The 27882-nt window shown below is 47.4% G+C and overlaps 1 protein-coding gene across 1 annotated transcript; it reads right to left on the bottom strand.

Annotated features, from left to right (window-relative positions):
* Positions 1 to 27882, bottom strand: Prpsap1 (phosphoribosyl pyrophosphate synthetase associated protein 1). The gene is made up of 10 exons (XM_048451937.3): positions 27639 to 27882; positions 26226 to 26278; positions 20657 to 20723; positions 12782 to 12954; positions 11680 to 11795; positions 11203 to 11258; positions 10447 to 10592; positions 5702 to 5772; positions 1213 to 1359; positions 1 to 632 (listed from the first exon to the last, which is right to left on the bottom strand). Exons 1-10 carry the CDS (start codon positions 27806 to 27808, stop codon positions 474 to 476), a joined length of 1158 nt encoding a protein of 385 aa, XP_048307894.2. The 5' UTR covers positions 27809 to 27882; the 3' UTR covers positions 1 to 473.

Raw genomic sequence — 27882 nt, 5'->3', positions numbered from 1 at the left:
TAGAGAGACAAGAAACCTTTATTTGCAACTTCTGAGCAAGACGGTTGCAGTTGCTGGGGACAGGGTCCTCTCTAACCTGACTAGCTCAGTGAGGGCAGACACAGGTACTCCTCTGTTCAATGGCAGCAGGCACAGGTGTAAGACATGTTAGACCCGGGTCCAGGGCGAGGACACTCGGCTCCCTGGCCAAACTCAGTACCCCACTTGCCTTCCCTAGAGCAGACACTACTGAACAGAAGGAGCAGGGAGCCTCCGCCTTTGGCTTCTCTTCCACCTCAGTGGGGCTTTCAGTGTCTGCTCAGGGTTAGGGAACAGGGCTGACAATGGCAGACAGAGAAGGTTATGTCATTTATTCATTAGTCCTGTCTTCTTTCCTATCTTAGCATCTCCTCCTCACCAGCCCTGTAGAGACTTTCTACCGCAGCCCACTTCCAGGCCGACATACGGCTGTGCAGGCTCAGGGTCACGGCTGCTCAGTCGTCCACTGTGATGTTCCGGAAGAGGTAAGCCATGGACTCGCCATTGTGAATTCTCCGAATTGCCTCACAAAGAATCAAGCTGATGTCCACAGTCTTTATCTTGGGACACTGCAGTTTCTGGAGCTCGTGAGGGACAGTGTTTGTCACCACCACCTAGATGCAAAGCAATGGAGAGTACACAGTTACATGCCTGTCAGGGAGTGGCTATAAAGAAAAACAAACCTAACATTTAGTTCAGTGCCCTTAGCTCCAGCTCCAAACAAAATGTTTCTTTAGTGGTATGGGAGCCGAACCGTTCATACACATCAGTGTGTTTCACTGAGCTACAGCCCAACCTTGGTTCTGACTTTCAAGAGGGTCTTGATATGTGACCTAGATCAATTCATCTCTCAAGTGCTGGGACTACAAGCATAAAATCCCATCTGGCCAATGTATAGAGACTTTACAAACTGGGCTTTCAGGGGCTCAGAACTTAGGTTCTAAGAATGTCCAGCCCATTCAAAACTTAACCATCATCAGGGAAGATTTCAAGTATCCAATGTGACTCTACTGTCAACGTGAGTCTTTAAATGTACACCTGCATGAACATAGCTGCTACCAAAATTACCGTTGACAGGTAGGCAGCCTAGCTAGGAGCATGGCCACTTAGCAGAGTCAACTTTATTATTCCCAGAAACCGCACTGGCAGCCTGGACTCAAGCTGAATGTCCTAAGCCCTTTAAAGCAGACAAACCTCATCAATGGAGGACTCCTCAATCAGACGGGGGGCTTCAGCAGACAGGATGCCATGTGTGGCCATGACGTAGATCTTGTAAGCTCCCCTCTCTTTCAGGATCTCCGCAGCAGCCAGAAAACTCTCCACGTCGTCAATGATGTCATCCTGCAAGGAGAGGCGGTTTCACCCACTCTCTACCCAGGCTGAGAAAGACACCCATCTAGTATGGGAAGTCCTTCTGTATGTGTCACTTTAATTGGTTAATGAATAAAGAAGCTGTTTTGGTCTGTGATAGGGTAGAATAGAGCTGGGCAGGAAAATTAAATAATGATGGGAGAAAGAAGGCGGAGTCAGTGAGACCAGAGGAAACAGATGCTCCCCGGTAAGCCACGGCCTTGTGGTGATATACAGATTAATAGAAATGGGCTAATTTAAGATTTAAGAGCTAGCTAGCAATATGCTTAAGTAATTGGCCAATCAGTGACTTAATTAATACAGTCTGAGTGACTATTTAGAGTCTGGGAAGCCAGGAGATAAACGGCCAGTAGTCTCCAACTACAGACTAGAGCACCAATGTGTGCCAGTTAAATCCACATAAAACCTGAGAGTGCTTTGAAAGAAATCCTAGACAGACAGACAGACAGACAGACAGACACACACACACACACACACACAGAGTTTAGCCGCAATTTTTCCCCCTTGGATGGGTTCTGTTTGCTGGCGGCTCCTTTAAGAGAGGTCTTCCTGGCTCAGTATTAGCAGCAAAAAAAAAAAAAAAAAACTTCCGGTTTTGAAACAGTGGCTTCTTGGTTCGTGCTAGTTGCAGGAACAGCTCTGGCTCTTTAGGAGGCTGAGCTCTTAATTGGGGCCTGTGAGCAGCATGTTACAAATTGCTTAATGGTGATATAGATCTGCTGCGACCCTAAAGCCGGAGCAGTGTGCATGGCTCTCAGAGGTGATGAACATGCCTCTGCCATGTTGGACTAGACAGAGCAAACAGGCAAAGCTCAGAGTTGGTCCTAGCCATGCCTGGTCAGCATTAAAAAACAAACAAACAACCAAAAAAACAAACAGTACTCCTGGTCAGAAAATAATTACAGTTATGCACACAATAAAGACACGTTCAGATGGGAAAGATCTCAAAATGGGTCACAGTGTTGGATAAATGCATATAGGCGCACGTGCGCGCGCATGAGAGAGAGGAAAATGAATTGTAGGGCCTGGAGAGGGAGAGGGAGAGGGAGAAGGAGGGAGGAAGGGAGGGAGGGAGAGAGAGAGAGGAAAATGAATTGTAGGGGCCGGATTATACAGGCCCATATTTCTACATTTTATGGTAGCCAAAATTCTGAGTGACCTTCAAGGCACAATTTGCACCTGCCACACAGAAGGCAGTTACCTAGCCTTTTGGGAAAATGTGATGCCATTCTAAGCAAAGGGTCAGGATATGCTAATGTCTCTCTGTTCCTTCTATTGTAATTTAAGAGGTCACCTGGGAAAGAGGTGTTAATTCAGTCAACATGTCAGAGCAGCCACAGTTGCAGAAGTGACCTAAAGTCATTTTCCCCACTACTTAGGAAACAGAATGCTAATGGATTTCCCCTCAGTTCACATTTTGGTATAAAAGCTGTTTGGAGAATAAATGTGGGTTTAATCTTTTAAGGATGTGACTTTAAGGATGTGAATTCAGGATTTCATGAGGGATCCCTAAAAACTCCCTCCTGATAAAGCCATGTGAGTTGTGTTTTTTATTCCCACACTTCCACTCTGGTACGAAAAATGGTTTATGTCTGGACTGGACCCTGACAAAGAATGCAGACCGTTAGATGGTTTTAAAAATTAAAACAATGTCTTTAAAGAGACAGAGTTCAGATAATCACAGATTATAAGAGTAAAGAAAAAATAAGCCATGTAAAGATGGAAAATACACAGAGTCTGGATTATGTATATTATTGTGTTTTCTCTGAATTTTCTGACTGTGAATGAGCTAAGTACACAGAGACATTTCATTGCATAGGCTGCTAAGCTAAACCAACATATAAAACTTAAAGGTATTTTGACTTCAAAATTTGAGTCTGAGGATTTGTTGCTTTGGAAAAGAGGTTCTGCTTTTGTTTCCACAGAGGATGAGAACCTGTGGATTGCTTTCAGACTAATATGGTTTGAAGGAGCAAAATCCTCTGAAAGGTCTCTGCAAACCCCAAAATTATTTCACCCAACAAAAAGCAGGAAGCAGTTTGTATAGAACTACACCAAAATTCCCAAATTTTGTTTATAAATGTTTGTTTACATTTAAAGGGGGATATGCTACAGAGATACTTTGCATTGGTATGGATCCTGATTTATTGATACAAATTTAAGGTCAATTTTGTTAGTATGTGTATTTCTGCTCTTAAGGTATTGTGTTTGTGCAATTCATTTAAATGTAATATATAATTAAGAAATACAGGTTAATAGATAGTCATCTATAACAGTAATGTTAATTAGGTTTTCTAGATGTACAGAGATATATTTCAGATAGCTAGGTATTCTTCAAACCTTTCAAAGACTACAAAATATGGCATTTAAAATGTTTTAAGAACTTAGGACTTTACAGAACAGTGAGATACATCTGTTCCTGACAGCACCAAGCTACTTCAAGAGGAAGATGGGCATTTAAGAGGTTCCTCATGGAGTTTGTTAGTCATTTGGGCAAGAAATTGCTCTTGTCTGGACTGCTTGATGTTATGCTGTATGAACTGGTCATGCAGGACCCACAGAGAAATGACTACTGAACTTGCCTAAAGGTGAAATGGTCCTTCGGAGTTCCTGCTTCATGAAAGAATCTGCCAGACATTCTGCAGGACACAGAAGAAAGAGACAAACTGCCAATATAGGTGGAACAGTCTTTGAAATTTCCTGCTTCATGAAAAAAGTCTGCCGGATACTATGCACCTGTAGGCTGAAGATGGATGCCCCAACAGCACAGAAGAACTTTAGGAGACTGTCCAGGCAGTGAGATGTCTGTCAATTTTGGAGTTTTGGAAGTTGCTTACAATGCACTGTTAACTTAGGTAATATATCCTTTATGGAGTCTTTGATGGAGTTGAAGAATAGATAGTTTTCCTTAGTTATAATAAAAGATAGATATAAAACTTTATAGACTCACAAAAATAAGAGTATTTTCATTAATTTGCCAGATGTAAATGGACTAAATATTTTAAGTATAATTTTTGCTTGATAACTATTTTGTTGTATGTAATCTTGCTATGTTAAAGTTAAAACCTCTTTTTTATTTAGACAGAAAAGGAGAGATGATGTAGGATGTCCTCTATATGTTTTGCTTTTATTGGTTAATGAATAAAGAAGCTGCTTTGGGCGGTGGTAGGGCAGAATAGATCTAGGCAGGAAAACTAAACTGAAAGCTGGGATAAAGTAAGCGGTGTCAGAGATGCCATGCAGCTGCCAGGAGACAGACTCTGGAACTTTACCTGGTAAACCACCATCTCGTGGCGATACAAATTAATAGAAATGGATTAATTTAAGATAGCAGAGTTAGCGGGGGCTGGAGAGATGGCTCAGTGGTTAAGAGCATTGCCTGCTCTTCCAAAGGTCCTGAGTTCAATTCCCAGCAACCATATGGTGGCTCACAAGCATCTGTAATGAGGTCTGGTGCCCTCTTCTGGCATGCAGGCATACATGCATAAAGAATATTGTATACATAATAAATAAATATAAAAAAAGGAAAGAAAAGATAGCAGAGCTAGCTAGCAATATGCTTAAGTGATTGGTAAAGAGTGATTTAATTAGTACAGTTCCTGAGTGATTATTTCGGGTCAGGGAGGCCAGGAAACGAACAAGCAGCCTCTGCCTATACCATCTCTCTGCTGCACATGGTTCCAGTAACATTAGAACGCATGCCTGGGCCAAGAGCTGAGCATCCTGGGACAGCAAAAGTGCACCTCTGCAGGGTGAGTGACAGCAGAAAGAGCGAGGCCCCAGTCCTAGGGATGTGTGTGTGACAAGGCAGCTGAAGTTGTCACGACTGTCAGGGTACTTCCTTCAGACTCACCGCACTGAGCCAGCCTGCCGCTTGCTTTGTCCCAAGAGAGGGTGACACAAAAAGAAGAGAGACAAAGGAGCTGCTGACGATGTGACTTTCTCACCTGTGAGAGCGGACAGGCACGCCAATGCAAAGCTGGGCTGCACTGGTGACAATCGGAAAAGCCCCAACCTCAGATTATCCTATGGCCCTGAAATGTGAGGACGATCACGTAAGCTGGTCTGAGGGGACCTGGAACCCCTGGGTGAAGGTCATGGTGTACCGAATTTCCCCGTGGGAGGCACTAGGCTTTTGTCAGCTATTCATTATTTTCTATTCATTTTTGTAAAAATTCTATTACTTTTTTTAAAGGAGACTGAGAAAGGAAGGGTAGATGGATGCAGAGGGACTCGCCGTCATGCTGAGACCCACAGTGACTAAGCCACCAGTGTCACCGCTGTGTACAAAAGATGATAATGAATTCCATACCACTATGATCGCAATGCGTCCCCCGACGTCCCCGACCACCGTTATTGGGGGCTTCTCTTTGGCCATCATCACTAGGAAACAAATCACAAGACCCAGTTAGTCGAGTACCTGGGAAAATGTAATAATGACCTGGAGGCAGGTCACAGCAGACCACACAACCCGACACACACAGCCTCCCTGACTGACTCAGTCAGGAGAGAGAGCTGGAACAACACTGCTCTCAGAAACAGGAGGTAAGATGGAAAAGTAACCTTAAATTTTCTAGTGGCCGCAGTTAGTAGATATAAAAGATAGGAACTGGAGGAAGAGGGGTGTCTGGTGGAGCTCCCACACCGTGGTTAACCGCCCAGTCTCAGGAGGACAGTCCCTCTTTTGACCTCTGCGAGCATCAGGCTGCGATGCATGGTAAACATACAGACAAAACACTCATGCACATAAAATTAAAAAATTAGGTAAGACAAAACAGAAAGGTAAATTTGAGATTTTATTTTACAGAACATACATTCCATAATCAGTACTAAAATGCCCTGGTAAGGTATTTTATGTCTTATGGGAGCCACCATTATGCGGGGTCATTTTGAACATCCACACTTGAAGAGCTCAGAAATCACCTGCGCCAGGGTCACCACAGTGCACAGCACGAGAGGGAAGATGGAGGAGCAGAAGGAGCCCATGACCAGAGATGCACTTCTGTGGGATGGGATGACTAGTCCCGGGTTCTAAAAGCCTGACCTGGACAACACTGCAGCCGTAGTACTAGCTGTCTGCCCCACACGTCTCCCTGGAAAGTAGGAACTTAAAGATGATCCAAAGATACACTAAAACCCTGTCTTGAGAAAAAAAAAAAAAAAAAGAAAAAGAAAAAGAAAAAAAAGAGGATTTTCTCATTTACTCTGAAGCAGAGGCTCCTCGGTTCACTATAAAAGCTGCCTCTACAAGACAGACCAAGTAGAACCCGCCCTCAATGCAGCTGGGAGAACTCAGTGACAGACATTTGCTCAGCACACCACAAGTCTTGGGTTCCATTTCAAGTACAACAAATCGACTGTAATGTCACCGTCTTGGTAAATTGTCACTGAGACTCTAGCTCTGGAAACACGGTATCCCCACCCAATACCATTCCAGATCCAGGAATGTTTGTATCCACACGTTCTCCAAGGTCTGGGGAAGAGGAGCACCCTGTGCACTGTGATAGGCAGGAGAACAGAAAACAGTTCCAGAGTAAGAATATTCCTCGAGAACAGCCAGGTTGTGAACCATCTGCAGGTCACGACTGTTTTACCCCATGATAGGAAAGCCCCTGCAGTGGGAAAGAGAAGCAGGAAGCCAGGAACGGAGAGAAAGCTCAGCTGAACTCAAGCTGATGCCTCAACTTTCCTGGTTTCACCAAACAGAGTGAGCATCCAATCTGATGGTGCTCTCTGCCGCTCTATTGTTCTTTCTTTTCCTTGATGTAGCACGGAAGGACTCTGCTCTCTCCAGACTCTCCATGGGGGAACCAGCTGGCTGCCTTAATGGGGCTTCTCCTTTTGATTACCTACCTACCTACCATTTATCCTCTAGCTAGCCATCACCTATCTATCTACCATCTGCCTATCATCTATCCATCCAGCCATATTCTTTTACTTTGGTTTGCTATATATTTGCTAAAATGAAAATATGGCTAACAGAGATCATTCTCAGACAACAGAGCACACCAGCCATGGCTGGTGATATAGTTCAGATGGTAAAATGTTTGCCTACCATGCCCAAGACCCTTGGTTTGATTCCCCAGCACCACAAAAAACTGGGCACGGCAGCACAAATACCATCCTAATTCTAGTACTGGGAAAAATGAGGCAGGAGGATCAGAAATTCAATTTCACCTTCAAATATATAGCCAGTTTGAGGCCAGCCTGGGCTATACAAGACCCTGTCTCAAACAACAGAACCCCAGAAAAACATGCTAAGCACCCTCCTCTTCCTACAGCCTTTAGGACTGGTAGGCATTTCTTTGCAGACAATAGGACAGGCTTGGGTGAGGCAGGGTCCTCTGTAACAAAGAAGCCCCTGCAGCAGGAGCTGGGGGTGGGGTGGGGTGGGGTTGTGCTTGCTTCTGGGACAGTCCGCCCCAGGGATGGCTCACACTCACCTGTCTGGATGGAAGTCCTCAGCACAGAAACAGGGATGCCTGGTAGTCCAAGGACCCCGCTGACAAAAGGGTGGCTGTGGGGGGAGGGCAGGGTCGAGTGGGCTGGTAGGCATTTCTTAAAGAGTAGTAGTAGTGGAAGGAAGAAAAAAGGAAGGAAACAGCCCAACAGCAGGTAATTCACAGCTCAGCAAGAGTTCAGCTGACCCCACCTCCAGGTTCTGGTGTCCACTCTCTGAATAAGAGTGAGCCAGCTGAGTAGGAGGCCTGGACCATTTTCTGATCCAATTTTAACAGGTTCTTCTTCATTTCCCCCAGTCACAAATGCTCTGTGCACAGCTGGTTAGCAGTCTGACATGGTGACAGGTAATAATCCCAGAGGTGGAGGCAGGAAGATTGACAATTTCAGGCCACACACACCAAGACCCTGTTCTCAGCAGAATTCAGCTCTACTTGGTCGTGTTAAGTGGGGCATGCTGGTATGACCTTGTGGCTATGTGGGAGGCGGAAACAAGTGTACTATTCAGCTCCAAAGTTTGTGACCAGGTGGGCAACACATTAAGATAGCACCTTAGAAAGGGAGCGGGGTAGGGGTGGCTGGAGAGACGGCGCAGTGACTAGGAACGCTTGCTGTTCAAACATGAGGACCAGAGTCTGAATTCCAGCATCCACATTAGATGGCTCACAAATGCCTGTAACTTCAGCTCCAAGGGAAACCCTCTTTTGGCCTCTGCAAGCACCTCACATGAGTACACACACATACACTCTCTCTGGGGAAAAGGGGCCAGGCATGGTGGTGTGTACTAGTTATCCTAATACTCGTGGAGGTGGGGGAGGCGGGGGCTGAAGAAGAAGGGTCTCAAGCCCAGGCTCCAAAGCCAAGACTGTATCAAAACTAGCAACAGCAGAAGACACCACCTGTCAATAGCCATGAATCAATAACTGAGTCAGGAGAGCTGCCAACAGATACGAATGATGAGAAGAGGGTATTCATAGCATGCTACCGACGAGGAAAAAGTAACTTTCCTAGTGGGAAGCCTGTCAGGCGCCAACTTAACCAAGATGCACAAATCAGTCTTTCCAGCAAGGGTACCACGTGTTTCCTGTGGCATTTCTGCCAAACACCCAGATCTGAATCTCAGCATGAGGACATAAGCAAGTCCCAATTAAGGGACAGTCTACAAAATAACTGGTGTGTTGTTCCACAGTATCAAGGTCATCAGCGACAAAGAAGGGGGAGCCATTCGGGACTAAACGAGGCCACAGAAATGCCAACTGAGTATGTGCAGTCACAGATTAGTCCTGGGCCGAAAAAAAAAAAAAAAAGACAAAGGTTTTTCTCTTGTTCCACAGCACAGAGCGAAGAGCTAAGGCCGTTCTGAGTGAGAATCAGTCTCATTTGGACACGCAAGTACTCAGGATAAAAAGGCATCAGAGCCATGGCTCAGGCTCAAGGCACCCAAACTATTACAACAGTGTAAGCCGGAGATTCTGGAGGAAGGGGCAGAGCCAAATGCGTTTTACAGCCAGCACCAAAAAAAAAAATAACATTATGAAATCCGCAAAAAGCGAACAACAACAACAACAACAACAAAAACCCCAAAACACCCAAGTAAAATTAAAAGCACATTACAAACTCTTTATATATAAAACACATACAAAACTAGAAACGAAAGTGAAGCAACAGCCAGGCATTGGTGGTGCACTTGGGAGGCAGAGGCAGGGGAATCTCTCTGAGTTCAAGGCCAGCCTGATCTACACAGAGAAACCTTGTCTTGAAAACCCAAAAAAGCAACAGAGAGTTAAAGGGATGGGATGGAGAGCTCACGCTCACACACACACACACACACACACACACACACACACACACACACACACACTTGAGCTGGGTCCCGAAACCAACTCTGATCTCCCATTACCCTTTGCTTCTGAGCTATAGCAAAGATAATTTTGAAAAGAAAAAAGAAAAGAGAGAAACTTTTTCCTCAAAACATCTTAAGCCTTGCTGCAGTACACACTTGTCAGAGTCTGCGGAGTGACTGCTTGCACATTTGGAGTAAGAGGAGCAAAGTCAGTCAGTCAGGTATCAGCTCAAAGAGCTGTCCCACTAAACCAAACTAAAGGTGCCTGATGCCAAAGCCTGTGTCACTTACCGGAGTAAACCCGAAGGCTTGACTCCACACCATCACATATAGTTGTTTATTGCATCGAGACGTTAGCCAACACAAGCTCTGTCCTACCCACCCTGCTGGAACACCTAGCTCTCCTTTTACGGGAGGGGTCGTGAAGGCAACAGTACCCATTTATTTAAAAACAGGTGACCAGCTCAAAGAGCCTACAGCTGATTCTTAGCCATTCACACTATTCAGAATTTTCTTCCGTTTATAAGTGAAGATGCACGGCTGGAGAGGTGGTTCAGTGGTTAAGAGCACTGCCTGCTCTTCCCAAAGGTCCTGAGTTCAATTCCCAGCAACCATATGGTGGCTCACAACCATCTATAGTGGGATCTGATGCCCTCTTCTGGCCTGCAGGCAAACACACAGGCAGAATATTGTATACATAATAAATAAATAAATCTTAAAAAAAAAAAAAAGTGAGGACGCAGAGCGAATCTTACAGGGAAGTTCCAGGCCCGGGTGCACAGTAGCGTTCTTGACCATGGGGGGCGAGTGTCGACCATCATCCATGTCCAGCTCCGTGCACTGAGCTTCTCCGTGGATCACAGCCAGCCCCAGGCGCAGTCTCTCAGCATAGGACTGAGCCCTGAGAGGAAGACAATGGTTGGCAACGGTGCCACTGCAGCAATCCCAGGACAAACCACAGTCATCTTTCAGGGGACAGAGAATAATTTCTAAGATAAACAGCACCAGGGCAACTGTTGGGTTCTGGATAATTTGGGTTCCTTCTCCCCAATATTCTATGAAGTCATTTCTAGAACTTTGTTCAAACAATGTTTCAAAATCAATGCCAGGCTGGGGTCGTGGCTTAGTTGGCAGAGTCCTCATTTAGCATGACTGAGGTTCTGGGTCTGACTCCCTGCACTACGTAAACCAAGCATGGCACTCGAGATTGCAGCACGTGAGGCAGATGTAAAAGGATCGGAATTTCAATGTCACCCTTAGATACATGTCAGATAAACTGCCTAAAAAAATACCTAGAACCACTGCCCAAAAGCACTCCTAGCCTCACGCATTTCCATTTCCCCGTAGAGGAAAACAGAAACTGGGGCGGCGAGACCAAGTTGAAGGGATGACCCGACAGTGGGGTGGAAGCGAGAACCCATCATCCTTTCCTGGCCACACTGAGAGCTCTGGCTTCCCAACTAATCTGACTTTAGAGCAGCCACAGGGTCAGAAGTGACTGGGATATTTACCTTTTAGCAGCATCAGGAGACTTAGCTACAATGACTGCATTTCTGTAATTTGGAATCTAGATTTGGAGGAAAAATAAAAAAGTACTGAAACATTATTTAAAAAAATAAAAACCACTTAAATCTGGATGCTGGCTTATGACTAAGAGCCCGCGCTAGCGGTCAGCGTGCTAGCGCCCGTGCTGACACTGTCACCGTCACCAACTCATCATTGCAAACGCACTGACTGCTACGTCAAGACAAAACTGCTACTAAAACCCTCATTCTAGAAAACACACTCATAAAGGCGCTCAGAGGGCCTGTTCTTTTTAATGTCTCTGAAGACATGGCCCTCCGTGCCTAGATGCCGAGTCTCTCTGGCTGTGGCAGGCCCCGAGTCTCAGAGAGCTCCTGGGATGTGCCTTTCAATAGCGACCTGAGGCCAGGGAAAAACTAAATAGCATGTCTTTGAGGACATGGGGTCTGCTGGAGGCTCCTCACTTCTTCCTGGATATACTGAAGCAGGAAAGGTGAGGCTCTAAGGTTGTCCACGGGAAAGCTGAAAAAGCCTTGTATTTCCTTTTGGTGAAGATCCATAGTGATAATGTGAGTTAAACCTGAAATTTTAAAACAAAAAATTACAAAGTTCTCCCCTACAAGTTAACGGCCACAGTGGACATAAACTAGGTGCTCAACTCCTGCTTCCTACCAGAAGCCTGAGGCAGGGCTACTGAGAACCAGGGACACAAGCTCTACTGTCTGTCCTAAGGAACAGCATGGAGTAGAGGGGCCAAGAGCTACAGTAGAAGGGTGTGCTTGCTGCACTATCGTCAGTGCGGTCAAAAGAGAGAAAGAGAAATCAAATACGAATACAGAGCAAATGTGAAGCAGCAGAGAAATAAGACAGTCCTCACTCTCAGCAAAGAATATAAACCAATGGCTAGTGACCACGGCTGCCTCAGAAAGAAACAAGAGACTCAGCACAAGCACAAGCCACCGAGGCGCTCAGTGCCTCCCTATGATGGCAGGATGCGTGAGGGCATTCTCAGGGAGAAGGGACATTTATAAATACACTGCTCGCTGTCAAAGGTCACTGGTCTCCCGGACCACAGAAGCAGTACTGTTCAGAGAGCAGACAGGGGACCCTCAGCCACTATCGGCTCTACAGGCCAGGAAGCGTGCCCTGCTCTACACGGGGAACAGAGTGGGAACTACCCAGGACGGCAGTGCGAGCTGGGGAGGGGAGAGTAGACACCAACAGAAAATCTCTTCAATTACAGCTCCAACTGAGGCAAACAGAGTCGGCCTGAAGCTTGAGGTCACAAGGACGACAAGCCTGCCAGTTAAAGTACAGATGACAAATGACGGCCAAGAAACACAGAACAGGTCAGAGAACCGCTAGAGCAGCACCTGCTGGAAACAGAGAGAACCAAGACCTTAACCTCAGCTCATAGGCCCCTCCAAACAACCAAACAGGAAACAAGATGTCATTAGCGAGTATGGAGAGAAACAGGTCCCAAACCAGACATGGAGGTGGAACCTGATCTGCAGGAGGGAGGGGCTACCTCTAGCTCTGGGGCCCCAGGCCTCTGGTCACACTCACCGGCTTTCGCCAGCATGGAAGCCAGGAGCTTGCACACGATGGAGCCCCTCTTCCTCATCTTGCTTTGCTTGCTGTAGGGGAAGTAGGGGATGACACCAATGATGTTTCTGGCACAGGAGGTCTTCAGTGCATAGGCCATGATCAGCAACTCCATCACGGCTGTGTTCACATCCCTGAAACATAAAAACTACCCTGGAGGAAAACCTACACATTAACAAACATTTGGGGTGATGGGGCACTCCACCCTCATGTTGGCTGTGACGCCAAGCACGGGCACAGGGAGTGCAGTGTGACCCTTTCCAGGTGGGTCAGGTGGAGTTCTCAGCTGCGGTCACTCATACCTGCAGCAGTGACCCAGCTCTCATCTCTGTCTCTTCCACATCAGTAACCATAGTTACTTGGCACCTGCTGGCACCCAGTTAAAGATTCACACAAAGGCCTCAGCTGTCATTAACAGAAAGCATTTTGTCTTTCTCACAGGGAAGGTGGAAGAGAGTGGGGAAGTCTTGGAACTTTCCACAACCCCCCTTTCCTTTCTTCTTCTGGCACATTCCTGAGAAAGACAAGAGAAGGAAACCTGACCCTGAAGTGTGTCTGAGAAAGGCTTGTTCCTGTGGGAACCGATGTCACTCTGCAGAGGTGATGGACTTTTCTGGAAGATCTCAAGCTCTTGTCCCTATTCTCTGACTCTCTTGCAGATGCCACCTCCTTCTCAAATCCCTGTTCTCTGGGACCACAGACTTCCCAGGTGCAGCTCTGGAGCAGAAAGGGAGGAGGCAGGCTGCCTATATAAAGACAAAGTGCAATACTACCATCATCCTGCTGCGGAATCCATTGCGGCCACTGAAGCTGCAGGACAGTCAGGCCCTTCCCTCTCTTCTCCCCCCCATACAGGGTCTGTCTAGATTGCCGGGCAGACCTGGAGGCCACTGTGCTGAGCAGGCTGGCTGCCACTCTTGAGCAGCCACAAGGACGTCCTCTTACTGACAGCTTTGTCCTCCAATATTAAACTCAAGAAACGCCCAACCTCGAAGACTCTATGTTAGAAATGAGATCATCACAAACTCAAGAGACTAGAGAAAACAAGGCAGTTCTTAAACCCAGTTCTGATTCTGAGCCAGGCATGGTGTGCACATTTTAACTCCAGCAATGGGAGGGAGAGGCAGTGGATCTTTGTGAGTTCAACAGCTTGTCCAAACAGAGAATTCCCGGACAACCAGGGTACACGCTGAAACCCTGGCCCGTCCAGAAAGAAACAAAAACAAAAAATAAATAAATAAAAATAAAAGAGTTCTGCAGAAAGGAACACAGGCATAGGGAAAAGGCAAAGACAGTATGTGTGCTGATTTGTCCCAGATGGTGGTGCTTTTTTGTTTTGAGACAGGGTTTCTCTGTGTAGCCCTGGCACTCCTGGAACTCACTCTGTAGACCAGGTTGGCCTCAAACTCATAGAGGCACCTGCCTCTGTCTCCCAACTGCTGGGAGGTGTGCACCACCACCACCTAAAGCAAGACAGCTTTTTTTTTTTTTTTTTAAATCCCCCAATAAAGAGAAATTCCTGTCACTTTTCCCATAGGCTGGGACTTGCCCCCTCCCCAGATTTCCTACCCTACTTTCAGGACTCAAAGTTTTATCTAATAAATAAGTTGGGACTTGAAATTGCCCTGCCTGTCGCTTTGACCCTGGTAGCGAACTACCTGTAACTCCTGAGTTCTGAGACAACCGAGTGCTTCCTGCTCTTAACTCCTGTCAGCTGTCAAGCACAGTGCACACTGAACACCCCCAACAATCCACTTCTTTCATTTATCGTAACCACTTATCTTAGGTAGGGCTTCTTTCTACTGTTGTCAAGAGACACCATGACCAAGGCAGCTCTTACAAGAAAACATTTAATTAATTAGGGGGCTCAGTTTCAGCAGTTCAATCTACATCTTGATGAGAAGGCAAGAGGAAGGTCACTGTCATTGGGTAGTATCTTGAGCATAGGAAACCTCAAAGTCCACCCCCACACTGACACACCTCTTCAAACAAGGCCACACCTCCTAATAGTGCCACTCCCTTTGAACTTATGGGGGCCAATCACATTCAAACTACCTCATCACTATAGGAATCTTTGATTAAAAAACATCTCTCGCCAGGGGTGGTGGCACACACTCAGGAGGCAGAGGCAGGTGAATCTCTGTGAGTTCAAGGCCACCCTAGACTATAGAGCAAGCTCTAGGACAGGCTCCAAAGCTACACAGAGAAACCCTGTCTTGAAAAAAAAGAAAGAAAAAGAAACATCTCTCCGACTAAGCAGTAGAAGTGTGTAATGTCCTTGTAGGAGACCTGAGTGTAGGGTCTCCCACACAACCCCCGGCGATCCAACACCCTTATTCTTCCCTTACCAACATTATATACACCGAACCTCAACACCAAGAACCCAAGCAGAGCTGGAGTTAATTTCGTAGCTTCCAGAAGAAGATAAAGTTTAGCTGGCCTTGGTATAGCATGCGTTACACACAAGAGCCTGGTGCCATGGGTTCTGCAGAGCACTACGGGCAGGGCCAGCGGTAAGAACTGACCTGGAGATCCCAACCCAGAACTCACAATTTCCTACACAATAATCTTTCCAGTTTTCCTCTTCCCAGTAACGTATACCAAAACATTCACCACCATGGTCGAGCATGATGATGCGACTCTCTCAAAGCCAGCTCTCAGGCAGAAGGAGGAGGATCTCTGTGAGTCTGAGGGCAGCCTGGTCTACAGAGTGGGCTCCAAGCACCCAAGGCTACGGAGACCCTGTCTCAAAAACAGAACACAAAGAATAATTTCCTCAAGTCCTCAACCTGTATCATCAGGAAAGCGACAATGGAGCCTTTGTCCTGCTGGCTTTATCCACTGTTGAGACATCAGATAAACTGAACACAGGCGGTTGTTTTGTGGCTAGCAGGGTTTAGAGGACTTGGCAGGCAGCCTCTGCTTTGTCTGCTAGGAATGTTCCAAGTTCATCCTGCTGGTTCTTGTAGTCACATGTGTAAGTAGGGCACGCGTGACTCTCACTAACAGTCTTCCTCTCTAGGGTAACTAGACTCCACATTACTCAGCTCTGACTATTCTCATTTTCAATAAACAAATTAATTTGGGGTAGGGAAGTAAGACACAATGTGAATGTGTGGGTGGTGGGTGTGCATACAACTGTCTGGACCTGAAGAAGCACCAGCACAGCGATGGGCAGGACTTATCCCAGCCCCCCCACTCCACCAACTGACTCTGTAACAAGTAAGGCCTAGGTGGATTCCACTCAACTTTCTTTTCTTATGGTTTTCCGAGACAGGGTCTCTGTAGCTTTGGAGCCTGTCCTGGAACTAGCTCTTGTAGACTAAGCTGGCCCTGATTCTATTTAATTTTTAAAATATTTTGTGTGTGTGTGTGTGTGTGTGTGTGTATGCAGACCCACAAATCATAACACTCATATAGAGATCCATTATGCAGGGTCCAGATTGCTGTCAGGCTTGGTGGAAGGGACTCACTGACCTGTCTTGCCCTCTACATGGTATTTTGTTTTTCGAGACAGAGTTTCTTTGTGTAACAGCCCTGGTTGTCCTGGAACTCACTTTGTAGACCAGGTTGGTCTTGAACTCACAGACCCTCCTGCCCCTACCTCCCAAGTGTTGGGATTAAGTGTGTGCCACCACTGCCCAGGCCACATGGGAATCTTTTTTAACGACTCATTTATTTTTAATTATTTTATGTATGTGAGTGTTTCGCTTGCAGGTATGTATGTGCACCACGTGTGTGCCTGTTGACTGTGGAGGTCAGAGAGGGTGTCAGATTTCTTAGGACTGAAGTTTTGGATGGCTGTCAACCACCATGTGGGTGCTGGACACCAAACTGGTCCTCTGCAAGAGCAACAAGTGCTCTAACCACTAAGCCACTTCTCCAGCCTGTGGAAGCAGCCAGGGCACTCTCTGTCCTCTTCCCCCATTGCACTAAGCGCTGGAACCAGCACGCCCAGGTCTTGTTTGCAGGACACACAGTGACAACACGCCTACCCCACCAGCCCCTGGATGCTTCCTTCCCTCGCTTCCATCATTCTAAAGCCACAGGAAGTGGGGGACGTCGGTAAAGTGCAGCTCCGAAGCCTGAGGACCTAAACTCCACCTCCAGGACGCACACAACAGCACAAAGACCCCCCAACAGTCGGCCTCTAACATTGCACACACAGATCTAAATAGATGTGGGGGGTTGGGAGAAGACAGGGAATACCTGGAGAGGTTGGGTTTTGCCTTGACACCGCCTAACAAATACAAGAAAATGGTGACTTTTAGATCCCCAATCTCAAGGAAGGAAAGGAAAGCCATGTCCTCAAGATAGGCACACATCTGTCTCAAGCTCCTTCTTCAAGGTCAGTCTGGGCTACACACAGACACTGGGTTTAAATTCTCCTGGCTGTTCACCCAGACTTGGTCATCCTGAGACCTGTGTCGGCTGCTTGTTATCTGGCCCTGCTGCTATCTTCTGTCACAGTCCCAGGGTCACTCCAGGGTCACTCCACAAAGCTGATTTAAATATTTGTTCTGAGCACTCTTGGCTTCTGTGAGAGGCTAAGAACAAAAACTGTGTCAGGGCAAACCTCCACCCTCAAAAGACCTTGGCAGCGCTCTCCCACACTGAGACCAGCGCCTGGCTGGCGACCCCTGGGGAAGGACTGAGCAGGACGTGCAGCTCAGTGCTGGAGACCTTGCCTAAGATACACAAAAGGAAATGAAATTTGAAAATACTGAGGGTTGTTTGGTTTTGTTGGTTTTTTTTGGCCACTGACAGTGGACTGTGACTTCCATACCAACAATGACACATAAGAATAACCTGGCTACAGAGGGAATTTCAGGGGTTGAAGAGATGGTTCAATGGTCTTCCAGAAGACCCAGGTTCAGTTCCCAGCACCCACATAGCAGCTCACAACTGATGCAACTCCGGTTCCAGGGGATCTGATATCCTCTTCTGACCTCAGTGGGCACCAGGCACACGTGTGGTACACAGCAAAAACACCCATATGCATAAATGATTCAAAACAAATGATTTCAAAACAATGATTTTTGAAACAATGATTTCAAAATATACAGAATCCAAAATTCTGAGTCAGCAGGAGGGAACATGCCTGAATTTAGGAGGACCACTGCTTTCTGCTGTTGTTGTTTTGCTGAGACAGGGTCCCACTATAGCCACCCTAGAACTCACTATGTAGATCAACCAGGCTGGCCTCTGCCTCCTGAGTGCTTGGGTTAAAGGCTTGAACCGCCATGTGCACAGACACACAAACACATGTAAATTAAAAATTCTTAGAATCAAGCTGGTGCCTGCGCCTCCTGACTGCACCTGCAGCGTGACTTGTTGCCTGAGGCTCCCAGAGACCCTGATGCTCTGCATAGTCCAATGAGTCACATGTTCTGACACAGCAATGAGAAACTAACACAAAATAGTTTCAGGAACTGCGTCATGCAAGCATTCTGTGGGCTTGGTGGAATAAGGCTTGTAATAAACATTTAGGAAGCAAAGAACAAGAAATCAGAAGCTTGAGGCCAGCTTGGGCTCCGGAGTGACACTGTCTCCGAAAACAAATCGTTCTGCTGGCCTGGTGGTACATACCTCCATCCTGGGTCTCAGGGGTTGTGGGAAGCAACTAGACCTGGAAGTTAGCCTGGGCCGTATATCAAGCTAGCCTGGGCTGCATATCAAGACCTTATTTCAGAAAAGAGAAGAGACTTAGTCTTGTCCGGTCAATCTTACCATTAAGAAAAGCACTTAGCCAGGCAGTGATGGCACACTTTTAGGCCCCGCACTGGGGAGGCAGAGGCAGGCAGCTCTCTGAGTTTGAGGCCAGCCTGGTCTACAGACCAAGTTCCAGGATGGCCAGGACAACACAGAGAAACCATTATCTCGAATAACAAAAATAAGCAAACAATTTTTTTTAGAAAGAAACACAGTGGAATAGCCTAGTGAGTCACTGCCTAACACTAAGACTTGAATGTGGCCCCTGGCGGTTAAGGGAAATAAATAAATATCAGAAGATACTTTGCCAAGGTGTCAAGAGTCTCAGCCATCCAAACACACCATGAAAACAATCTAACAGCTACACTTAAGGGCTGCGCACGGCCGGCACGTAAGTCACCCCAAAAGCAGCCAGTATGACTTTTCCAGAAGGAAAAATGAAAGCCAAAGCTCAAATTCCAGCTTCTACTGCAGCCCAAAGCTCAGTGCAGCCAAGTCCTCAATGCGTCTTTCTAAGACACACCCCTGTGCCACCACAGCCACCTGGCCCTGTCTTTGGACTTAGACCTCTGCATACGGAGGACATCAGTGAAAGAGCTGCTGCCTGGGGCTGAAGAGCTGTGGCTGTCTTCCCCCTCAGACAAGGGCTCCACAGTCAGGTAGTCTAAGGGCCTAGGATTTCACGAAAATTGCTTTCTCTCCTAAAGAATCTTGCACCGGAGAAAGGAGATGACAATGCACCACATTGCTTGCTGCCAAAGGATAAACCGAAGGAGGCCCAGAGCAGCCATGGGACCAGGCTCTTAAAGCTGAGGAGGACCTAGGAAACAAAAGCCTCCTAATCATACGCTGTCTGAACAAAGGCCTGAGTGAATAACTATCAGCTCCTCAGGAAAGGCATGTGTAGGCAGAGCTTCAGTTACCTGGCTCGGGAGTCAGCTGTCTGGTGGAGACAGGGTTAGAACAGAGACAACATCAGGTGCACGTATGTAACACACACAGTAAGAGGGTTCTTTGTGGACAGATCATCATCAAAACCCCGCAGTCAGGAGAAATAGAAAACAGCTAAGATGGTCCTGGGCCTACGGCTACAATGCCCAGGAAAACTGCAAAGTGCTTCCCGTGCTTCCTCACTGAAGGTCCCTCATCCAAGGCTGGTAAAGGAGGAAAAGCATAGGACTGCATAATCCATTTCCCCACGGAGCCTCTCGGCAAGCCCCTCAGGTCTTCTCTCTTATATTCCAGACAGTGCTAGGGATCGAACCCAGGACCTTGCACATTCCAGATAAGCACTCCATCCTGAGCTATTTCCTTAGCCCCTTCTTTCTCACCTCTAAAGTGCATGTCACAACCACCGAGGAGGGCCGGTGAGAAGGCTCAGTGAGTAAGGATGTTCGCAGCAAGCACTGATGACCCGAGTTAGATCCATCCCCAGGACTCCTGGAAGAACGAGAGAACTACTTCCTCCACGCTGTTCTCTCTCTCTTCACGTACACGGCACACGGAACCGTTACCTCCATAATGGTTTTTATTTTTTTTTAAAAAAAGATTTATTTATTATGTAGACAATGTTCCTCCTGCACGTACACCCCTATGCCAGAAGGCGGCACCAGATCTCATTACAGATGGTCGTGAGCCACCATGTGGTTGCTGGGAATCGAACCCAGGTTCTCTAGAAGAGCAGCCAGTGCTCTTAACCTCTGAGCCATCTATCCCCCCAACCCCCTTCATTAAACAAATGTTAAGAAAAATTTTTTTGCTTTTTTTCTAGGACAGGGTCTCACTAGGTATCCTTGGCTGGCTGGAACTTGCTATGTAGCCCAGACTGGCCTGGAACAGAGATCAGCCCATCTCTGCCTCCTGAGTGTTAAGATTAAAGGTGTGTGCCACCATGCTTGGCAATTTCTTTTACCTTTTGAGGCAGGTCTCACTAAGCTGCCCAGTCTGGCTTTAAACTGGTTTCAGAGTCTAAGAATTATCCTTCTGCCTTGGCCTCCAGCCAAATTTAAGTACAAATTTATATTTTAAGACAAAACAGTAACAGAAACCAACCCTGGACTGCTGTTCACATGAAAAGGAAGTTTTTCAGAGGAAAATGGACTCCCCAAAGGGCACAAGTCTTACCTGGGTATCGTCTGTATAATGAAAATATCTTGACCACGAACAGACTCTTTGATTTCAACTCTTGTTTCTGAAGAAAAAAATGAAAGTGTTAAGAGTTTAAACAGCCACGGTGCAATAAACAGACAACAGATAGACTAAAAAAATGAGGATTTTAAACAGCGCTGCCCCCCACCCCAGGACAATCCAAGTCTTAGCTAAAATACTCATACACAGAGTGGTCAGACTGGGGGTAAAAGACAAAAATCAACAAAAATGTGTCAAATAGTCCAAACCATTCCAAAAGCCATCACCAAAACGAAGACATGAATGAGAACTGAAGAAAGGGTCTGTGATAGATAATGAGCTGAAGCTGAACGTGTTAGCTTTCTACAAACTCAGTGGCACCCGTGACGGGGCCTGGGCTGGTCCTGGAGAGAAGAACAGAGACCAATGGGATGGTCCAGCATGCCACAGACAAGTCATGAAGAATAAGGCAAGAACAGCAGCCTTACAAGAAGCGGGAGCACTGGAGCTCACTTGGGAAGCAGAGACTATGAGAAAGGAGATGCACGGGTCAAGAAGCCAGAGGGCCAACAACACAGAGCTCTGGGTTCTTCTTAAACGTGACAGGAGCTTGGTGCGGTGGTACACGCCTTCAATCCCAGTATTAGGGAGTCAAGCAGATCTCTGAAACCCAGGCCAGCCTGGTCTACAAACCAAGTTCCAGAATAGCCAGAGCTCTGTTTGGGAGAAGCCCTGTCTCAAAAACAACAAAACAAAAAGAATCCCTGCTGAAGCTTTTTGAGGGCTGGAGAGACAGCTCAGCGGTTAAAAGCACTGGCTGTTCTTCCAGAGAACCCAAGTTCAACTCCCACCACCCACATGGCAGCTCACAACTGTCTGTTACCACATGTCCTGGGGATCCAACACCCTCACACAGACATACAAGCAGACAAAACACCAATGCACATAAAAAAATGTGATAGACACCCAAAGCTGGGGGTTGGGGAGGTCGCTGGCTGCTGTGAGAAACAAAGGACTAGCAAGGACACGGTGGAAAAGCACAGAGAGCTCAGGATGTGACCTACTCGACTGGAGACCAGGGGGTGAGTGGGCAGGACCGACTCCAAAGGGCCCCAGTCTGACACTTTGGCCTGTGGTAGCACAACGCTGAGCATCTTAATCTAAAATCTGAAATCCAAAGTTTTCCCAAAGCTGAAAGCCCTGGGACGTTGTTGACTCTGCAGCCTCTCAGATCTGAAATGCATCACCAGTATCTGTGCAGTGTTCCTAGGCCTGCAGCACTTCTAGTCCCAGCCTTTCTGGTGCAGGAGCCAACCTCAGAAAAATATTTGCATCTTAGCACGTTTTAAGTAGCTCAGTAGTGAACGTTACCCTGGCACAAACAAGGTGAAATCCTGGATTCAATCCCTTCAACTAGTCCCCTGCCACCTCCCAAAAAGATTTGAAAGTATTTTCATAGGAATGAATGAATAGAACGGGCTAGACAGAAGGCTGCTGACACTTGGAACAACTCTGATGCCACAGTCCCAGAGACGAAGAGACCTATAGCAATGATGCAGAGGAAGGAGAGCCTCTTCAGCATCCTGTCCTCCTCCAGCCTCCCAACCCCAGCACCCACTGGACAGCCTGGAATCAGATGCCCTTTCCTGGCCTCTTGACACACAAATGTCTGTCTGTCTGTCTGTCTCTGTCTCTCTCTCTCTCATACACACACACACACACAATCTTGAACAAAGAAAGCTGCTTGGAAGCTGGCTGAAGGACACAGGATGCTACTAGTTAAAATATATGACTTTCACAGATTCTCTTAGTGTGTATTCCTTAAATGTCCATCCAGTTGTCCTGTCTTGTCCTAGATTCCCAGACATCATTATGACCCTGGGCTTGATTTTGGTTTGTAGGCAGGGCCTTACTTGGTAAGTATGACTGATGTCCCCCTGTATAGCCCAGAATGGACTCAAACTCATGGCATTCCTCTTGCTGCAGCCTTCTGAGTGCTGAGATCACAGACATGAACCACGGCTCTTCAATGTCTGTTTCTGCTCAAATAAAAGCAGGATGAGGAAAGGCAGTGGTGGTGCACACCTTTAATCTCAGCACTCGGAAGGCAGAGGCAGGCTCATCTTTGAGTTTGAGGGCAGCAGGTCTATAAAGGAAGTTCCAGGACAGGCTCAAAGCCACACAAAGAAACATTATCTTGGACTACCCCCTCCCCAAAAGATCAGGTTGCCCTGAGGTACGGAGCTCTCCTAGATTATGTAGGACAGTCAGGTACCTTCGAATGTTCATGTTATAATTAGTTTTCCACACAACCCAGAGGGAAGCAAAACTGGGCCACTAACCCAGTGTAACAATCTATACATTTGGATTAAAAGAAGAAAGAAAACAGGACAGAATTTGAAAGAGATTCATGTGCATGTGTCTGTGCGCGCATGCGCACAGGTAGCCATGTAGTGTGGGTGGGTGTTTGTATGTATGTCTGTGTGTGCACATGCACAGGTGGCCTTGCAGTGTGGGTGTGTATGTATGTCTGTATGTGCACGTGCACAGGTGGCTGTGCAGTGTGGGTTTGTGTATATATGTCTGTGTGTGCACGTGCACGGGTAGCCATGCAGCGTGGGTGTGTATGTATGTCTTTGTGTGCATGTGCACGGGTAGTTGTGCAGTGTGGGTGTATGTATGTATGTCTGTGTGTGCACGCGCACGGGTAGCTGTGCAGTGTGGGTGTGTGTATATATGTCTGTGTGTGCACGCGCACGGGTAGCCGTGCAGTGTGGGTGTCACCATCAGATGTCTTCTCCATCACTTCCACCTACGTTCTCAGCTCACTGACACTCCTAGGCTGGCTGGCCTGTGAGCATCTGCCCCACCAGCGCTGACATCACACAGGTACAAGCACCACTACTAATCCACCTCCCATCTCCACCCCCACCACAGAGGAAGTTCAGTCACAGTTTCCAACACCAGACTGCTATCTTTTGATGTCCTGCTGAGATAAGCCTAAGACATATTTACCAAACAGAACCCAGAGTAGAAGACATTCTATACATCTCTCCTCTACTTGTTATATTGTTATGTGCACCCGAGTGGAAAGAAGGGACAGCAAGGACAACAGTCAGAATCTAAAGAGACAGGAGGACCAAGGACACAGACCTCTAATGCTGGAAAGAAAACAGCTCTGGGTTAAGTTCAGACACATCAGTGAGTACAAGCACTTGTTATGCGAGACTGATGATCTGAGCTCAGTCCCTAATATGCACACACAGGCATGCAAACATAAGCATGCGTACATACAACACACATTCACAGTGGCACGCAGTGTCTGGTATCCATAACCACAGCACTCCTATTGTATATGCAAAGCAGCAGAAACAGTAGGAGACCCTGCTTCAACAAAATAGGAAAGAACTGAGCCCCAAAGCTTGTCCTGATTTCTGCACATGCACTCCACATATACCACATGCACTCCACATGTGCACTCCACATGTGCACCCATCCCCACACCCACACATACCATCATGTGCCCTCCACATGTGTACACACGCACACCACCACATGCACTCCACATGTGCACTCACCCCCACACCTGCACACCACCACACATAAACAAAACTTGAAGCACTATCTACTTGTAAAAGTATGCCAGCTTTAGAGGTGTGATGGTTCCACATGGCTAAGACGGGAGGACCCCAAGTTCCAGGCCTGGGTGGCAAGTTCTAGCAGGGCCAAGGAAACAAAACAGTAACATGTTAAAAACAAACAAATAAAAAAACCCATCAAGCTGGGCATGTGGAGGAATATGACTTTAAGATGTGTCACATTGTTTGTGCTGTGGAATATTCAGTGATGTGAAGATGTGCTGCATTCTTTTATGTTGCATTTGTTTAGCTCTGTGAAGCTGTGTTACTCTGCCTGCCTAAAACACCTGATGGTCTACTAAAGAGCTGAGCGGCCAACAGCTAGGCAGGAGAGGGACAGGCAGGGCTGGCAGGCAGAGAGAATGAAAGAACGAAGAAACGAGGGAGGCATAAGAGGAGGAGAGGAGGATGCCAAGGGCCAGTTGCCCAGTCCCACCAGATCCCACATCCATTTAGTCCCAAATAAACACAGAGGCCTACATTAATAATAAACTGACTGGCCCGTAGCTCAGGCTTCTTATTAATTCTCCCAACTTATATCAACCCATAATTGTTTTGTGTGTTAGCCATTTGGCTTGGTACCTTTTTCAGCGAAGCGGCCACATCTTGCTTGCTCTGTGTCTGGCTTCCTTTGCGTCTGGGTGACGACTGAGCTAATGGGTCAATCAGTTTATAATTAATGTAGACCTCTATGTGATTCTTTGGGACTTACGGGCTGTAGGACCGGGTAGGACAGAAACCTCAGCAGCCAGCAAGGGAGTAAGAGGAAAGAAAGGCCTCTAGCACAGAGAAAGGTAAAAGCCCAGCGGCAAAAGGTAGGATAATTTAAGTTAAGAAAAGGTGGCTAAGCCAGGTGGTAGTGCACGGCTTTAATCTCAGCACTCGGGAGGCAGAGTCAGGTGGACCTCCGTGAGCTTGAGGCCAACCTGGTCTACCAAGAGAGTTCCAGGTCAGGTTCCAAAGCTACAAAGAAAACCTGTCTCAAGAAAACAAAACAAAAAGCTGGCCAATAAGACAAGCTAAGGCCAAGTATTCATAAATAAGAATAAGTCTCTGTGTGTTTACCTGGGAGCTGAGTGGGGGGGCAGAGAGTAAAAATAAAACCCAACAACAGGTACATGCCCACAATCGCAGACCATGGAAGGCTAAAGCAGGCAGATAAGGAATTCAAAATCATCCTCAGTTCAGTAGCAGGTTCCTGGAGAACGCAGCCTTGACAGCAGAGGCCAGAGTCTCAGTAGTTTACCTTAAGGAATACCTGGTTCCAAGAAAGACTGAGACCACCCAGGCCCCACCCAGGAACAGACCATCCAAAGGAAATTCCTAGCGTTCCAACCATTGTAGACACTGCTTTTCACCAGGACTGTCAGCCAATCAGGGGCCCTGAACCTTAGAAATCCCTCACCACACCTGGGCTACTATAAAAACCCAACCCTAACTGAGCCAGGGGCTCTCTGATCACTCCAGTGCTTGCAAACTTGTGTAAGAATAAAGACTCTTTGCTTTTACAGACAAGCCTTGGTCTCCTAGTTGGTTTTGAGGGGGACTCCGTGATCTGGGTATGACAGTTCCAAACCAACAAGGGCTGATACAGCAAGATAGCACAGAGGGTAAAGGCACTCAGTACCGTGGCTGATGACCTGCATTTGATTCCTAGGCCCCACATGGTGGGAAGAGGGAACCCAACGCCCGTGTGGTATTACTGGAGACGCAGAAGCAAGAGGATCTTGAGTTGAGGACTGGCTATACAGTAGACGCCTATCTATCTAAAAGGTTTTAAATGGAGAAAGGAAATGAAGCCAGAGTAGTGGGCCCTGCTCGCTATCCCATCACCAGGGAGGAGCAAGGTCATGCCAGCCTAGGCTATGAGAGACGCTGCCCAAAGGACAGCAACAAACCCTAAATGGAACAAAAAGACCTTAACTTACCTCCATTGGTCTCCTGGTACACAACAGATTTCCCCAATTCAGCACCAAGACGCCTATCACACAAGAAAAAGGGAGTCGAGGATTAATTAACCCAGCATTCTGGAAGCTGAGGCAGGAGGATTGCTGTAAGGTGAAGGCCAGCCAGGACTACACAGCAAGACCCTCTCTCCTTTTTTGTTTTTTTTTTTTAAAAAAAGGAAAGAGCAGTCATATAAATGCAGCAAAAGCTCAACACGTGAAATAAATAACAGACACTGCACTTATAACCCGTGTTGTACGAACTTCAAGGCTTTCTGAACCATTAGCATAACAAAAAAGGCAAAACCACTCATTTTTAAAGCTTAGGCTTTCTCAAGACAAGGTCATATGTAGTAAATATGACCCAAGGGAAACAAACTCAGGCTTCAGAGTGAGCACTGTGGTTGGCCTTGGCTAGAAAGACAATAACCTGGGCTTAGAAACAGAAAGCAGGCAGCAGAATGCAGAGTTGCCCTCCTGTACTCTCTTAAACCCACCTCAAAGTCCAGGTGGTAACAAAACAGGTGGAGATAAGAATTCTGACACGGAAAATGACCTTAAATGTTCAAAGTCAAGCCATTTAAGCCTGGACAGACCTTGAGGCCAGAAGATAACAGAGGCTGGCCTGGGTCACAGAGATCTTATCTCAAAAAACAAAAACCAAGGATGGGTGTGGTGGCATAGGCCTTTAATCCCAGTATTCCTGCGGCAAAGGCCGGCGGCTAGTTCAAGGCAAGTCCGCTCACAGCGAGCTAGCCTCCTCAGCAGCGAACAAAGCCCAAAGAAGAAATTAAACAACATGGGGACGAATGATGCATTTTGTTATATATTTCTAAAACGTTTATTTTAAAAGGGGCCCTTAAGGCGCTTTATAACAGGGCTCTAAAGGAGAAAAGGGGTCTTACAGGAGACGTGTGTTATCGGAGGCCACTGGGAGGCCCCAATCTGCAGGACTCACCTCCAATATTTCCCACCAAGCTCAGGTTCACACTCCCGTCCCTGCCCCATGGAATCACCAACATTTACAAGGTTAGAAAAACAAAACCAACCAACCCAGCGTCAGCGAGGTGACAGACGACAGGCAAACCCCAAGGTCCCCTAAAATCACACCTGCACACACCCCTAGGCAAAGCGTGTGTGTGTGTGTGCGTGCAACTAATCCAACATACTTGGAATCGTGGCTCTCCCCGCCCACCCCACTGTGGTTCCGAGTTCCCTTCTCCCTGCCCTTCCAAAGCCTTCGGTCCGAGGCTCGACCCACAGAGCCGGTCTCGTTAGGGACGGCTGGAAATGGCGACGGTCACCTCCGGGCCACAGGGAATCTCCCACGGGCCTGAAATGGGAGATGGCGCGAAGCGTCTCCTCCCGGGTCCATTCGGGACCGCCCCGGCTTACTCGGTGATGCGCTTGGCCAGCTCGGTGCAGGCGGCCGTGGAGTTGGCCGAGAAGACTCGGTAGCCGGTGCGGGCGGCGTTCATGGCCGGCGGGGCGGCGGGGCGAGCCCGCGGGAGGCGCAGGACCGGGCACGCGGACAGCGGGGGCGGCAGCAGCAGCCTCCTGGGCATCCTCCGGCCCGAGGCGCGGGGCCGGACGCGGACGCAGCTGTGACGACGACAGCGGCGACCGGCGCGGGTGCGGG

Source organism: Myodes glareolus, chromosome 9 (assembly GCF_982192425.1).
Source record: "Myodes glareolus chromosome 9, mMyoGla1.1, whole genome shotgun sequence".
In the NCBI taxonomy this organism is placed as follows: Eukaryota; Metazoa; Chordata; class Mammalia; order Rodentia; family Cricetidae; genus Myodes; species Myodes glareolus.
This window is presented reverse-complemented; position numbering and strand designations above follow the sequence as displayed.